The sequence below is a fragment of the Salminus brasiliensis genome, chromosome 8 (assembly GCF_030463535.1).
Source record: "Salminus brasiliensis chromosome 8, fSalBra1.hap2, whole genome shotgun sequence".
NCBI classification, from domain to species: domain Eukaryota; kingdom Metazoa; phylum Chordata; class Actinopteri; order Characiformes; family Bryconidae; genus Salminus; species Salminus brasiliensis.
In genome coordinates, this window is record NC_132885.1 from 27,728,752 (window position 1) to 27,745,974 (window position 17,223).

At 38.0% G+C, this 17,223-nt stretch overlaps 1 protein-coding gene across 2 annotated transcripts in view; it reads right to left on the reverse strand.

Annotated features, from left to right (window-relative positions):
- Positions 1 to 7,274: 7,274 nt before the first annotated feature.
- LOC140560711 (potassium voltage-gated channel subfamily E member 2-like) overlaps positions 7,275 to 17,223 on the reverse strand; it is a 32,734-nt gene continuing 22,785 nt past the window's right edge. The window contains exons 1-2 of one of the 2 annotated variants that reach the window (XM_072685224.1): positions 8,905 to 8,925; positions 7,275 to 7,783 (exon numbers count right to left, since the gene is read on the reverse strand). In XM_072685224.1, the coding sequence (XP_072541325.1) occupies positions 7,409 to 7,783 (375 nt within the window). In that variant the 5' untranslated portion in view covers positions 8,905 to 8,925 and the 3' untranslated portion in view covers positions 7,275 to 7,408. Of the gene's footprint in view, positions 7,784 to 8,904; positions 8,926 to 17,223 lie in introns of those variants that run through there. The other variant, XM_072685225.1, reaches the window with a different exon arrangement.

Consider the following 17,223-nt stretch of genomic DNA (forward strand, 5'->3'; position numbering starts at 1 on the left):
GTGTGTGTGTGTGTGTGCAGCATAAAAGACATTGTGTGTGCATGCATACTGTACTGTAACCAGACACTTGTGTAATGGAATTGAGCAAGGAGGGGGCAGTGTGGCCTTTGGCTTGCCACCACCATTTACACGAATGCAGCTTTTCTCCACTAATCATCCCATATCTTACATATTCAAACTGTTTGCAACATGATTCTGCTAAAGCGGAAACATCATTATCAGTTTGCTGTTTCGAGCAGCATGTGTGTGTGTGTGTGTCTGAGTGGAGTAGTCCTGTAGTCCTGGAATATCAAAACGAGTTTATCATCATCCATGCATGCATGTGTGTCCGTGTAGACAGACAAAAGCAATGCCTTCTCTATAAATAACCACGTCCACAGGACAGCTGGCCAATTAGCTCCTTAATTGGGAGGTGTAGAAGGAGGAGGCATAGATACGGTCATTCCCCCAGCAGCCTGCCGCCCTGACCCTTGCCTATGACCCTCCTGCCTGGAAAAACTTGGAGCCCTTCTGAACTGAGACTGGCTCCCAGCAGTCAGACAGCTGCAACTGAATAAAATATTATTAGTACTACAGTAGAGAGAAGGTACAGTACTTGCGTGTCTTCTACAAGGTTCATTCATTATTTATTATTCATAGTTTATTGTCATCATTGGCTGCCATCACAACTACTAGTTACTTGATCTATCTTTTCATCTTTTTTTTTACTGTTGAGGTGAATGACGTGCAGTAATCCTGACAAATACCTCCGCTGTTATTTGTGGCTTAGCACGCAAAGGAAACCCGACGCCCAATGCTAGTAATTGTCACTTAGCTACTACTGATGGACTGTTTGTGCATGATCCATTCTTTCAATGCACATAAAATAATATCTAATAGCCATTTAAAAACACTTAAATGTTATATTTATTCACTGATGATATGAGAGTAAAAGTCATTTTTGTATTCTTGGGTTTCAGCTAGTATGCCGGTTTGTATTAGATATATATTACATTATATATATATATATATATCATATTTTAGCCACACCTTGCCTTTTTGTATTGCAATATGTATCAAAATCGAAATTAAGACATCAGTGTATTGTATTAAACTGAATTATCAATTTTGCACATTTCCATTATTCACCACACAATTGTTCTAAATTTAGCCATGTCACTCCACTGTTGCATTCTCTTCACTGGCTTCCTGTAGCTGATGCTGAGATTCAAAACCCTGACGCTGGCCTACAAAGCCAAGAACAGACCAGCCCCTCCATACTTGATGGCAATGGTCAAAAGCCAATCTGCACTAAGAGCCCTTCGAGCTTTAATTACGGCTCGGCCTGACCCACCATCCCTCAAAATCCACGGAAGACAAGCGTCCAGGCTTTTTCTGTCCTGCACCAAAGTGGTGGAACGAACTTCCCCTGGGTGTCCAAACAGCAGAGTCTCTCACTGCCTTCAAACAGAAATAGACCCACAGAATAGACCCACCTCTTCAGAGAATACTTGGGCGAATAGCAGAGTGGTCACCTTACTGACTTGTGTTTAGTAGTGTCTAAACTTAGAGGTATTTTTGAATTCAGAATCAGAATCTCTTTATTTCACCAAGTATGTTACCCATACAAGGAATTTGTCTTGGTGAGAGCAACACGTATGACAAGTAACAAAGAAACACAGAACACAGTCTTAAACTAAAGGAAAATGACACTAAACAATAAATAGGGTAGGGGATAAATTAAAAAAAGTAGAAAGTACTAAAGGTAATAAAGGTAATAAAGAGCTGAAAAATATATTTACAGAAAAGAAAAGAATTATTAGTATATTCAGACTAGCTGAGGTTTTTCTTAAGTAAATAGCAAAGCACTTTTGTAAGTCGCTCTGGATAAAAGCGTCTGCTAAATGCCTTTAATGTAAATGTAAAATTGTGTATATTATAAAAATATGCACAAAAAAATAATATTTTTTCTCTGCTAACACTAGTTTGAGCCTGTCATTTTGGGCTGTTTCATTAAGAAAGAGCACTGGTGGACCTCTGGACCTAAATCTATGAAGTAAAATCACTTCAAATAAGTTCACTGGGGCATAAATTAACAGCATCCTTTTCCCTCCATGTCTAATTTGCCCTGTTCAGAAAGGCTGCTTTGAGTGCCTGTGCCTGTAAATAACTAGGGTGACCATGCATCTTCTTCTTTTCAGACATGTCCTCTTTTTTGGATGTGAAAAATGTGCCGGTCAGGAATTTCTAAATTGCCTAAGATTCGGCCAATAAAAGGCCGTAAATAATCACAAATCAGTTTGACTTTACATGTCTATTTTATTAATGTATTTATTAATAATTTTTACACAGGCATGAAAATAAAACCATGTTGTAAAAGGTGCTTTTTATTTATTTTTACTTGTCTGATATTCAAGCTGACATGAATGCCCTCACGCACACACACATACACACACACATTGCCATGTTCCTACAACTCAGGTCTATTTTAAGCCCCCCAGCCACAACATCCTAACCACAATGGATGGCTGTGTCCACTGTGGCGCTAGATAAATTCATAGACTTCAATTATTCTCACTTTTCCTTTTTTGCACTAGCTAGCAAATATTTACTTTACCTTGAGTTCACATATCTTTTGCTTGCTCCCACACACACATTCTCTTTCTCTACCAGCTCTCCGGAGAGTGCATCATCTGGACCAAGCTCCCTGGCCTGCAGATCTACCAATGCCAGGAAGACTGTGAAGGACCTCACAACAGACCTTCTCATCCTCTGATCCTCATCAACACTGCACACTAAACTGTGCACTTTAGTGCTTAAATTCTTAAATTCTTCATATTTTATTATTCATTTTTATGGATTTGAGCTTTTCACATGGCCAGACAGTCATCAAAGCACTGATCTGATTTGACTGATATGCTTACAACATGGACACAGCCAGATACAGTGCCCTCCATAATTATTGGCACCCCTGGTTAAGATGTGTTCTTTAGCTTCTAATAAATTGAGTTTTTTTCTAAATAATAGAGGACCACGATGGAAAAAAGAGTAAAATCCAACCTTTAACTCAAGTGAATTTATTCAGTAGGAAAAAAATCCCACATTAAGAAATAATTGTTTAACATCAAATCATGTGTGCCACAATTATTGGCACCCTTGATGTTAGTACTTTGTACAACCCCCTTTTGCCAACAAAACAGCACCTAATCTTCTCTTATAATGTTTTACAAGATGGGAGAATACAGATAGAGGGATCTTTGACCATTCCTCTTTGCACAATCTCTCTAAATCATCCAGCGACCTGGGTCCTCTCCTCTGCACTCTCCTCTTCAGCTCACCCCACAGGTTTTCAATAGGGTTGAGGTCTGGGGACTGAGATGGCCATGGGAGGAGCTTGATTCTGTGTGTGGTGAACCATTTCTGTGTAGATTTGGCCATATGTTTTGGGTCATTATCTTGCTGAAAAACCCAGTGACGACCCATCTTCAGCTTTTGGGCAGAAGCTTTCAAAGCATTCATGATGCCACACACCCTAACAAGGTTCCCAGGGCCTTTGGAAGAGAAACAGGCCCACAGCATCACTGATCCTCCCCCATATTTCACAGTGAGCATGAGGTGCTTTTCTGCATACTCAGCTCTTGTGTTACGCCAGACCCACTTAGAGCATTTGTTGCCAAAAAGCTCTATTTTAGTTTCATCTGACCAAAGCACACAGTCCCAGTTGAAGTTCCAGTACTGCTTAGCAAACTCCAAAGGTTTGCGTTTATGATTGTGAGTGAGAAAAGTTTTTTTTCTGTGCATGCCTCCCAAACAGCTTGTTGGCATGCAGATAGCGCCTGATGGTTGTTTTGGAGACTTTGTGACCCCAAGAAGCTACCATTTGTTGCAATTCTGTAACAGTGAGCTTTGGAGACCTTTTTATTTCTCTTATCATCCTCCTCACTGTGCATGGTGGCAAAATAAACTACGGGTCAGTTGGCCCGTCTCTACTCAGTACCTTAAGTGTGTGCAGAGATTCTTTAAGGCCACTGTGACATTTTCACCCAGCTAGCTGGCAGAGATACAACTTACAGCTAAGAGTGAGCCACGCACACACATATATCAGAGGGTGGGCTGACACAGCTCACACTTAGAGAGAGGTCAAGTAAGTACAGGTGAAGTCTATTATACTGAAGACATTTGTGTTATTAAATAGGAATGTTTGGTGATTAATTGCAAAATCTATCAATAATTAATAGATGTTACATTTTTGCAGCCATACCAGCGAGATCCTTTTTTCCATTTGTCTTATTAATATGTATTCAAACATATTCTTCATATCTTACTTTTTTAGCATAGCTTTTTCAGTATTCTGACCCATAAAGCAGTGCAATTATTTTAGATCTATTATTTAGATTTTTTCTTAATGCTGTATTTTCTGATATTCTTTTGACTTACTGACTCCAGTCAGCTACTCTCTACAGACCCAACAACTTATAATTTATATAATTTTATATGATCCTTATGTTTTGGGCTTCACTTTGATTTTATTCTACAGTACTTTTATAGTTTTCTGTTCAGAATTCTTACCGTTTGAATAAAGGGAGAATTGTGGTAAAGAGGACTGCTGCAGTGTTACATGTGGCCACAAGATGGCAACATGAACCTTCTTTTGTGACCACGTGGCTCTTATCTATTGTTATTGATGGCTGGCCCACACCACAGGATAATTGGGCCTATTTAGAGTCTGATTTGCTTTTTCTGGACAGTTGCAAAAACTCTCCAATCTACTCCCAGTGCAGTCAGGGCCATCACGATCGTAAATAAGAAGCATTTACGACTTAGTATCCTGAATTGCGAGTCTGAGGTGTATACATACACACATAGCCTACATATAGCCTACATTCTATACACAAATGAGGTGAACAAATACGAAGAAGCATTGCAATTCTTTTAAGCCAGAAGTATAAGGTTTGGTACCAGATTTCTTTTTAATGCTCCCAGCCATAGCATAGCTTTCTTCAGGCCCACCACTGGCACACCTAATTTTATCCATTTAAACAATAGGATAGGATGATAAAGCATAAATAGCACTATGCTTAATTAATTAAGGAGAAGTTTGGAAATAGACAACAATTCAAAATACACAAAAGTATTAGCTTTTGGCGTCATTCATTACTATTTGCATTTTTTGAGCAAATACAAAGTACCTATATTTGTTACTGCCTACTGGCTTTTTCTCTGCAATGTAGCAGTTTGCCACTACATTTCCTGCAGTGTGGGCCAGGCATTGTAAATTTTGCCCCAATCTGTTTAAACGAGGCCCTCTGTTTGCATGCTCCTGAGAACAAGCCTAAATTTATGGACCTACTCAGATCTATTACAAAAGTGATGCTGAGTTGGCTTTCTTCTTGCTGAACAGATAAGAAACTATATTTGTTTAAGATCAGCTACTAAAACATGCAGTCAGGCTATCATTGTGGATTTTGTGCATACCTGTGTTACTTTGTAGTACAGTACAGCTGTATTACCAGTTTAGCAACATTGCCAGTTAGCTTGCTAAGGCATGTTTTTGCTTCTGTTGTTTGAAAACATTTTCCATTCCCTTAAAAAGTCATTATTCTCAGACAATTTCAAGTACTACCCTTGCTGACGATTTATAAACACAACCTATAGGACCACGTAAATAGACACCTGACTGAGTGGATGCCTTATATAGCTACTGGGCTCTAGCTACTAGCTGTATCTAGTCTTATAGCCAGTGATTTACCTCAATGAACATGGCTGTTTATTTCCATATCAATGCACCTCAAAGAAAAGGCCTCAAGACTCAATAAATAGGGGATTTTCCTCTTCATTTTTCAGTTTTCTATGTTTGTTGGACGTAATTGCTTTCTACATTGTGACAGAATACAATTTCACATGCCAATTTCTTTATTACTTAATCAGCATTAAAAGTTAAAAATGCTTTTTAGCTTCGACTAAAACATGTAGACAGTGACAGTATTTATGAGCATTTAAATAGTTACAATTTTTATATTGTATTGTATTTAAAATACTATTATTATGCTAATTAGAATGGCAACCGTATGTAATTTGCTTACATCCACTAAAGACCACTATTTCCTTCGCCAAGTGTTGACTCCACTCTGAAATACTTAGCTGACTGAATAAATGAATGTCATTTGACACTCATCTGCCTGCTCGGTGCAATTCTATATTCCCCCAAATTATAGACAACTCGCTAATCAGTGGCTAATCAGTGGCTTCATGCAGAGATTTTTTGACTTAAGAATTAAGAATAAGAAACTTAAGTATTTTTTCTTAAGAAATAGATGTGCTGCTGAGAGGAGATGTATTCTCAGGTTAGATGATGTTGCGTCGCCTTGCTTGAAATATTACTACCTAGTAAAGGGAAGTGGTGCAAAGACATACCGTGGCATTAATGTGTGTGTGTCAGTACTTATAGCACGCTGGCTAGGGGCCTTGTCCAACATCACTAGTATGATGACGGTGAGCTTTCTAGCGGCCTCATCTAACCTTGCTTCCACAATGATAGCATGGTGGCCAGTGGCCTTGTTCAGCATTGCTATTGTGGCGACTACACACTGTTTATCGGTTTTGACCAACATTAGTGCCACAGTGATGGCACGCCAGCAGGTGGCCTCATTCAACATCACTACTGCGGTCATAGCACGGCAGCTACATTGCTACTACGATGATAGCACAGTGGTTAGTGGCCTTGTTCAACATCATTGTCACAGTGATAGCACATTGGATATTGGCCTCAACTCTGCTAGCATGGCTTGCTTAGTGGAAAGTAGAGTTACTTAAAAAAGTGATAAACAAGGTTTCTGTATTAAAAGGTTATGGGTATATGTTCATGGGTTTGTGAGTGCATATCGTCTTTTATGCCAGGATAAGATTATATGATGTTTTTGTCTTTTACAGTGGTCACTATGTCAGATTAGACAGTGATCAGTACGAGTTTTTGCCATCCAACCATGTCTTGGTTGGAAGACTGATAGCACTTATACGGTTTAAAGCTGATCAATCATCGTTCATGTCCTTATGTGAGTTTGTGGGTCCTTAGGGACAAGGGTTAAGGAATTCGGTCATGGGCAACACACAGGGATTCTTTAAATTGTCATGTTTCTTTATAGGACCACTGAAGAACCCTCTGTTTTCCCATATTTTGTCATTTTGATTACATTTCAGACATTTCTCACTGATTGTCAGTTGGAATGTCATGAATTATTTCAGTGGTTAATTCCAAGACCAGATTAAAAAAGAACTGTCACAACCACAACCAACAATTTATGGCATTTATTTTATTGTAGTCATTAAGATTGCAACAAATTGCATTTGTTTGCATTTTTAATATGTTTTAAAGATCTGGATTGGTTGGCATTACTTGAAGTTTGCCTTGCATCCAATTGGCAGGGTCGTGTCAGGGCGAGCCAGGCCCATCGAAAGTCCTGGCGCTGGAATTGGAGATGATGTACGTCTGGTTGTATGCTTGGATCTGAGGTTGAGTGCTCCAGTCACCTTCTATGTATTTGTGGTACGGGTCATCGGAGTGCTCTCTCCTCTTGGACTTCACTGTGCTCACCAATATGGCCACCACGATAAAGGCAAACATGCCAATCATCACCACCAGGTACCAGATGACATTCTGGAAGTTTTCCTCAGCCAGCCGGGCGTCCAGTGTGCGTTCAGCCTGTGTGATGTTCCATTCCCATTGCTTCAGAAAGCCACCTATCGCACTTGTTAACGAATCCTGCAGGTGCAAGGTCAGGTTGGACCAGTCAGATGGAACTGTCATCTGTTTAGCAAGCAAGATAGAGGATAAGAAAAAAGAGCACCCTGTGTGGCCGGAGCAGGAATTGCAATATGTCTGTAGTGGTTTTACATAGTTTCCGCTAACAGGGTTTAAGGCAGGTGTGATGATTTAGGCATGTGTTTACATTAAGCTAAAGGATGGTTATAAGCTACCTTTACTTGTTAGCTATATTTAGACTCACAGTACAAAACTAAAGAAGCAAATTATGGCAAACAAAAATCAAGCAAACATATAATCTAATAATTATATAAGGATCAGTAGTATCAGTACTTCAGCAAACACAGACTATAATGTGCCATCATATTAAAAGAAGATCTACTGTACATTACTTTGATGCAGTCTAAAACTTTTAACTTTTTCTCATTGACTCAGTTATGAACCATCATACTGTAGGTTTCGTCTCTTCAACTACATTAGTTACAGTTGATGACTAGAATAACATTATTAGTGGTTTATTATTAGAGGCTCATTCTTCCCACATTTAACATAAAAGTTGTCACCCAGCAGACACAAATGTTGTGTTATTGTAATATATGACTATATACTATTATTATTATATACATTGTATTACATTATATACATTATTATTAAATTATTAAACATTAAACATTACTGACACTTCCTGATCACAATTCAACCAAGCAGTCAGGTGTCATATTAGCACTCTAAAGTGTGGCAGGTTTAGCTACAGTAGTTTACATTGTATCAGTAAATAACTGCTGGCTGATTTTCAGTGTGGAAATTGTCATCAAATATTGTTATGATTTATAATATTTTTCCGGTTTGAGATTATGTTGCATTAAGGCACCTGAATCTGCCTTCTTCCAATCAGTCCAATCACATTTCACTTAGAGAGCTCTACAGCTGTGTTCAACATACACATGGATAGGTTAAGTTGTACACCAAATAGTAACCCTTAACCTCTATGAAGATCTCATAATACATTTCATATATTTACTGGAGTTTACAGATGGTTAATGCTACACTTAACAAGGTCATTCTTCAGCATGGTCTCATTTTAACAGCAGCAAAGATACTAAAAGCCTTTTCCTTCACAGGGAAGATCGTCAGTGCTATTATAAAGAAAGTAGCATTACACTTACGTTGGTTTTAGTTCCTGCACTGCTGCTGTGAAGAAAAGAGTACCAGGCACTACTTCTCTCATACTATTTATCTAAATCAGGGTGTGTGTGTGTGTGTGTGTTCTGCTCCCACTCTCCATATCACCTTTTTCTTCAGTGTAACTAATCTCTTTCCTCAAGGACATCTGCATTTTCTCTCCAAACACATCAACCCCAGCTCACTAATGTAAAAGTTTAATATATATGTATATTTATTCTTTAAAGACAAAAAACAACTTGTCCAGATCCAAATACTGGGCTTTAGGTGTGTGTGTGGTGGGGGGGTCTGTGTGACGAATTGGGTCTGTGTTTTTACAACCTGTAGCACTTTGTCAAGGACGAAAGGTCCAGACACAAGAATAGAAATGCTCAATTTTCTGTTCACCAGCAGGTGGCCCCGCTTCCAGTACTTATGAATGTACTGCGTTCAGAGTAGCAGGGAAAGAATACATTTGGGAAGATAATAATAAAGACGTGCATCTAACAGAGAATACAAGTACATTTCTTAAGAAAATATTGCTGCTCTACATTGAAAACCATGTATTTATGTCTGCTTTTAGTTTTTCTTTATCATTTGAACCATGTAGCTGCTCTGTGTGAAGTAATTCTGGATGAATGGACCAATAGAAATGCTCTGAATTACTTGGAGTAAATTCTTATTTTACATTGACTTCCATTCAAAGTTAGGAAACATTTATACCTTCACCTGTAATGTCAAGATTTTGGAGATATTATGATATATTTGGATTGATATGGAGGTTTGTAAAACGTGATACCTGCTTCTCCTGTTATTGTATGTTTGTATTGTATGTATGTAATATTACAAATATCTTTTGTTTAAGTTTAAGTGTTTCATGTTTCTTAATTTGCTAAATTAAGATAATCTTAACCCTAACTCTAAACTTGTAAACTTGTAAAGAATGTTAAATTCTTACAATTTCTGCAAGAGTTTCCGGCCATTTATTAATTTTTTTGTAAGCTCCATAACAGAAAAGCAGAATGCTGTGCCGCCTGTTGCTACCTGATTCACATCCGCTGCCTGATTTGTGCTAAGCATGAGCATGCATGTGCATTGCTAACTACACAGGGGACGTGGACCAGGTAGCCAGTACACTGCTACAGTATATATAATATATAATACAATATATAGGTCTGGAAAACATTAAGAGACCACTCAACATTATTAGGTTTTCTGGTTTTCCTATTTATAGGCAATGTGTTTATTTGCAGAAATGACAACTGCTCAAAACAACTGCTCAAATAATGCAAAGAAAGTATTATAATAATTATAATGCAAAGAAGTTATTATTCAAATTTAAACAACACAGTACTAATATTTGAACTTTGAGAGCATCCAAAAATCACTATGGTGAAATAACCTTGACTGCCAGTCACATCTCTCATGTCTTGGCAGGCTCTCCATTAGTCTTTCACACTGCTGTTGGGACTTTCTGCCATTCATATTCTGCAAATTCAGGTAACTCAGCTTTGTTTGATGAGATACCTGGTGTAAAATGGCTGCCGTACATGTAGAGATGCAAATTAAAATAAAAAAATTGCACAAAGTGGTCTCTTCATGTTTACAGAGCTGTATATTCTATAAATTGTCTTATATGTTATAAGGATGTCTTAATGCTGGTTGATGCCGCTGGCCTAGTTTTGAGGCAGATAATCAAACGGCATGCTAAAATCTGATCACATCTTAATCTTTTTGAGATCAGACTTGAGAAACATTAAGTTTGGGTTAAATCCAGATGATACAAGAATTATAATGATGTCAGACCAAGATCAGAATCAAATAAATGAGATAAACAAGATAAGATTATGATACTAAGATCAGACACTAATATTGAGATCCTATCGAGATCAGATCAAAGCTGGCTAAAGTCATGCACGCGTACATGTAAGTTACATTTCACGACCCATCCAATTTGGACTGCCCATGTGTGTCAACAATGTTAGTTTAAAAAGTAAAAGTCATAGCAGGTTTTTTTTTATGTGCCCTTTCAAGACATGTTTAATTATAGACATAAAGGGAGACGAAAGAAGAGGAAAAGCTGAAGAAGAAAGAAACAATAAAATAAAAGAATAATCATTCTAATAATTATATATATATATATATATATATATATATATATATATATATATATATATATAGGCTTAAGTATCTTTATAAATTCAGTAATTCAGTTAGAGTTTTTTGTGGATTCTGACAATGATTTCCATTGAAATAAAGTCCATTAGTAGAGTTTTTTTAGTAGAGTGATATACATTTGTTTGACTTGTAGTTCATGAGGATGGTCTATTTTTGATGATTAGCACTATATATAGTATTTTGTTGGCATCTTGTCAGATTGATAGTTGTTGATAGGTCTCCTACAGGCAGAGTGAAGTTAATGGCTGGGTAGAGCTGGTTAAGGCACGAGAAAAGAGGGTGCCAATGCTTTCTCAAAACCTGTTGACTGCTGTGCAGTGCCACATGGCATGGTTATATTTTCCATATCTTACTATGAGAATTGGGCCTCTATTCACGAACCCTCTCAGGACTAGAAGTGCGTATCTAGAATTAGTTTTCGTGATGACTATCATTATTTTAGAGGAATCTGAGCGATCAAAAAAGGAAAAAGATCAGATATCCTAATCTGAATTGCTTTGTTTACATCTCAGTGAGTAAACTATGCAGAAAGGTTTAAATATATGTTTTCCCATAAGTATCATTTTAAATGATTTTTACTTGTAAAATTTAATTCTTGTACTGTTTATCAATTTAATTAAATTTTTACTATTCATATTTTTATAAATGTATGTATTTCAGTTAAGCCAAGAGGGTACTTGCAGCAAATGACTACTCACCAATCATATCGTTGCCACACACCTTTAAATATAAATATTTTTATATAATTATAATTTATACTTTAGTTAAGTAATTTATTTACTAAGTATGTTTTTATATAGATACTTACTTTTACTTTAGTAGCTACTGTATATTTTATGCTGCATTAGATCCTAAGCTTGAGTACATGAGTAAAACTACACATAATACCTATACTTCTGACTGCTATAATAACAAGTTTATATATGCCAAAATGTTCAAGTCTTTTTCCATTTAGTTGGCCTCCTCCTATTCATAGTGTTTCTGAACATGTTCCACTCTTTCATGAAAGAAAAGAAAGTGACTGAGGGTAGGCGATATATTAGCCAATATCTGTTCCTGACAAAAAAAATGTTTAAGCCGCGTACTTTTAAATCATTTTAATTACACCTCTACTTGACTGGTGAGTCATGTTTAGGGTAGTTCTAGATTTAATCAGGTTTGAAACCTGATTTTCCTGAACTGTCTTCTCCCATACATTGTGCTGTGACAAAGTTACACATCATAGTTTTCTGCTGTACTGAATTTCTCATTAGCTTTCACTCTTTACATTTAACTACACTTTTAGTTAAAGGGTTCATATAGTCATGAAAAAACTTATCCAGACCTGGATAAGTTTTGGAAAAATAAATTGTCACTGTCCAATGAAAAACGTGCATTTCCAAAATAGTGACTTTACAGGAGAATTCAAACATAATTGTAACTTTGATGGGAAGTCAATGTAAAATAATCTGGGTTCAAACCATGGAGAAAACTAAAACTGGACAAAAATGGAGATACGTGTTTTTCATTGGACAGCAGCGTACTTTGGAAGAGGAATTTGCTTCACCAATATCTGGATAAAGCATAAGAATCTAAGCCACTCTGACAAGGCCCAAATTGTGATGGCTAGACGACTGGGATAGAACATCCACAAAACATCAGGCAGGTCAAAACATCTGGCATGCTGTGGTCAGTGCCTACCAAAAAGCAGTCCAAGAAACAAGAAAGGTTAACCAGTGAACCGGGTCATGGGCATCCAAGGCTTATTGATGCAAATGAAGGCTCACTATATACAGCAACAGAATCTGCTACTGATGTCTTGGTGCCAGATACCACAGGACACCCTCAGAGGTCTAGTGGAGTTCATGGCTGGAACAGTCAAATCTGTTGGGTGACTCTACAATTAGCAGACGTTAGCTCCACTTCAAGAAGGAACCTTCAGGAAGATTGGGCACACATTTGGTATGTTGGTGTACTGTACTGTTCTCCAGCTGATCTGCAGGGTTTCAACCAATCTAAACAACCCTGATGCATCTTGGAAATTTCCAACCTTTCCCAGTAATGATTAAAGGTATCTTGAGGTGGGATGGGGGATCTGCATTTCATGAAGAGCATGCTTCTCCAACTGTTAAGCACGGGATGAACTGATCACGCTTGGGACTTGTGTTGCAGCCAATGGCACATGGAACGCTTCAGAGAAAAAAATTAAACAATGAAAAAGGGGTCTTCTGAAGTAGTATAATGATCCTAAACACATGAATCATCCAAATCCACAATTGACTACCTCAGGAGTTGCAAGCTAAAGCTTTTGCTATGGCTCTCACTGTCCCCCAAACTTAGACATGATATAAAATCTGTGGATAGACCTTAACAGAGCAGTGTATGCAAAACAGCCCAATAATCTCTATTCACAGTAACAGTCAGCATTGCCTAAACTTTTTTAATGCCACTGTAGGTATTGTGTACATAGAAAAGAACAGCATGCTTTAAACAGTTTTGCATCAGAGTATCTACATTTACATTTATGGCATTTAGCAGTCGCTCTTATCCAGAGCGACTTACAAGGTAACACGTATTACAGAGGTGGGTCAGTGTGGTGTTAGGAGTCTTGCCCAAGGACTCTTATTGGTGTAGCGCAGCACAGTCACCCAGCCACCCAGCCCGGGAATCGAACCCCAGTCTCCCACATGGTGTGGTAGCTCAGTGGCGGGTAGTGGTGTTATCTGTTGCGCCACACCAACCACCAAGAGGTGGTTTAAAGTTCAGGAGACCTGAATTTAGTCAATAACAGAGTTAAAGTTCTAAGATCATTTGCTTGAGCTCACAGTAGACCTTTGGTAGAATAACTGACACTGTTGCACATTGCTGCGACTCTCAGGACAGTTTTTGTCACTGCAGCTGTAGAGGCTTTCAGACAACAGCAATGTCAAAATATCACATCCACTTCACCATGCTCTCAGCCGGTGAAGGACTTTAAAGAGAAATAAATAAACAACAGAAGAAAATGGAACAAAGATGGCAAGTGTTTCAACAGCCTTCAATTGCCCCCTAAAAACTGTAAAAAGGCATTTTTCATTTCACGGGTGACAGAGCTAAGTATTTCTAAATGAACATTTTCATTTCTTCAGCGATGTGATCCTCTGGGTAGAGTTACTACAGAATCTGTGTGGAATACATGTGGCTTTCTATGATAAACAGAAAGACAGGGAAGAGGTCACAGACAATAAGAAAACTGCCACGGCCCACAAAACCCATTGGGAAATCAGACTGCTCCAAAAATCTATTTATACTCAGGCAGGAATGCAGACAGCCTTTTCAGAGTCCATGGGGTCTTGTCCAAAATAACATCCGCAAATACAAACCTGTGCCTAATCTGAAAGCACAGCTTATTTATTATTATTTGGGGAGGTGTGATGTCATGATGTCATGGCTCACAGATTTATTGATTCATTGTCCACTCAGAAAATATACCTAGCCAGTGTAAATAGGCTAGACTCCAAACGTAAGCTCAGATAATGACATACAAGAGCCAGTAAGGATACTAAGGGCCATTATCTTACACCCTGTTGACAGTCTATTTTCCATATCTACACCAATGGGCGTTGTGGTCTGGAAATGAGGGGGGTTCAGGTCAATTTCTCGCATGTTGCTATCTTGGAGTTCTCAAATTTTAAGTCAGACTATTTGGGGTGCTAGAAATTGTAGATTGCTTGTCAGAAGAATCTTATAAGAAAAAGTAAGAGATACTGGTCTACAGTTGTTGATGTCTGAGCTATCTAACGTTGGCCTTTTTAAGATGGGGACTTGAAGGCTGATGGTACATGAATTTGTCTTGAACAGTGAAGATTTACAGTGGTTGGTTTATTAGACAGGATAAAATCTAGAACATCGATGAAAAAAGCAGAAAGACAATTTGGAGAAGTATGAGAATGACAGAAGGTCTGATGGGAGGAGTATAGATACGAGGAAGGGAATGGTGTATCTTGATGTTCTGCTTAAAAAAATGACAGAATCTCATCAAGTCTAGAATCAAGTCTAGTGAAATACCCTTAGCTAGTTTGTATTCAATAGAATAAAGAGAAATTGAGAGAAATTGAACAGTGGTTTGTATACCGTGGCGGAACAAAAATGTTATCCTTTGCCAACCAAATCAATGTATAATATAATCAACCTACTGAATACAAATAAACCTAATCTCCAGAGCGACTTACAAAAGTGCTTCACCGTTTACTCCAGAAAATATCCTTAGCTTAGTTGTACAGACTAGGATCCAAAGACACCTTAGATTAGATACTACTAAATACAAAAGCCAGTATGGAGACCAATAATACTCTACACTACACTTCACCCAAGTACTTTTGGAAGAGGTGGGTCTTCAGTCTGCAGTGTGAGAAACCCAGGGGAAGTTCCTGAGGGGCTGGTCCATTCTTGGCTTTTGTAGACCAGCGTCAGGGTTTTGAATCTGATACGGGCAGCTACAGGAAGTTAGTGAAGAGAACTCAGCAGAGGAGTTACATGGCTGAAGGTGAGTGTTTGAAGGTGAGCTCAAAAGATGATAGCAACAGAAGAAGGTGGGCTGACTACAGATTATAAGATAAAGGTTAAAGTTATGAGAAGTTTTGGTTTGCTGAAGGACCAGGAGAGCAAGAAATACCAATGATATGAGGTGTAGTGGGGAAAGATACTGTGACAACATTGTATTCAAAGAGGAAATGTGAATATATGAAAATGAGAGACCTATGCTGATAAGCAAAATATATTAGAATTATACTTCATCATATGTTAACTGTCCCTGCAGCATACATATTAGCGCACCCATAAGCATGGAGGGTGTGTCAGCAGGTTTGACAGGTCTGTATCCGGCCTTCTGATCTGCCAGTGTTGCCACTTTCGTCTTTACAAATGCTCACGGTAAACAGTAGAACATGAGTCAATTTCCCTGTGCACTATACTGTTACAGACTGGAGATAGGAGATGTTTACAAATGTCTATTCATACAGTTCCTCATGGACGTAAATGTCATGGCAATATTGGCCTTTCAGTGATTTCTTTTGACTGTTCTTTTTTCTTGTGGAGAATGAGTGTACAACATACAGTGACATACAAACTGGTCAAATGTCTTACTGTTACTGTAAATTAATGATGGCCTAATTCACAAAAAGCATAAAGTTAAAGCTGAAAGATTTCTTTTATATTTTTAGCATTATTACTTTTTATTTTTGATATTTTACTGTTTCAAAATAACAGAATGGATAAGGAGCCAAAGCAAAAGTTTGGGCACCCTGCATGGTCAGTACTTGAAAACATAAAAAACACTTTACCAAAGATCACATTAGTTCTTGTTTGGGGGATTTCTACTCATTTTCCCTTGCAAAAAGCTTTTAGTCCTGTGAGATTCTTGGGATGCTCTTTTTTGAAGTCTAGACCACAGATGTTAATGACTTTTTTTCTATTTACAGCTGGTGTGATGTTTGCTTCCAGACTTTGCTGGTGATTACTGAAATCCCCTATTTTCTCTACCAGTAAAATGTTCACCATTCCACTGGCTTCAACCCTTCAGAAATTCCTTGAAAATGCCTAATGCTGAATGTTGTAGAGAGGATGTAAGGAAAGACTGTGCAGGTGTTGCTGGACGGTAAAATTCTGCACCACCATTCCACAGTCTGCTAAATCTTCCTGAAGGTCTTTTACAGTCAAACAGTGGTTTTAATTAGCCTTTCTAGCAATCCTACAAGCAGTTCTGGAAAATGTCCTTGGTCTTTTAGGCCTCAACTTTCTTGTTCACCATTCTTACTAACTATAGCTAACTGCTATATCTACATTACAAACTGAGGAAACTGCTTCCTGCTAATGTTTTATATTATTCTACTGCTTTGTGGGCATCAATTATTGTCATGTTTAAAGTGCTGAGCAGCTGCAAAGACAACCCAATGGCTGTTAATGGTTTAAGGAATCTGTATTTAGAAAGCCTGGGAATTTGCATCACCAGGCTCTTTGGTTGATTGTAAATACTTCATAGCCCTAAGAAGATCATTCAAATCTGAGCCCTTGGTAGAAGTTGTCTGAGAGCTCAAATCTCTTGTGGTGCCCAAACATGCTTTTGGTAACCATCAACAAGCTTCTGTGCAAATTCTAGTTGGAAATTGGCACAGATCTGCGTTTTAAGC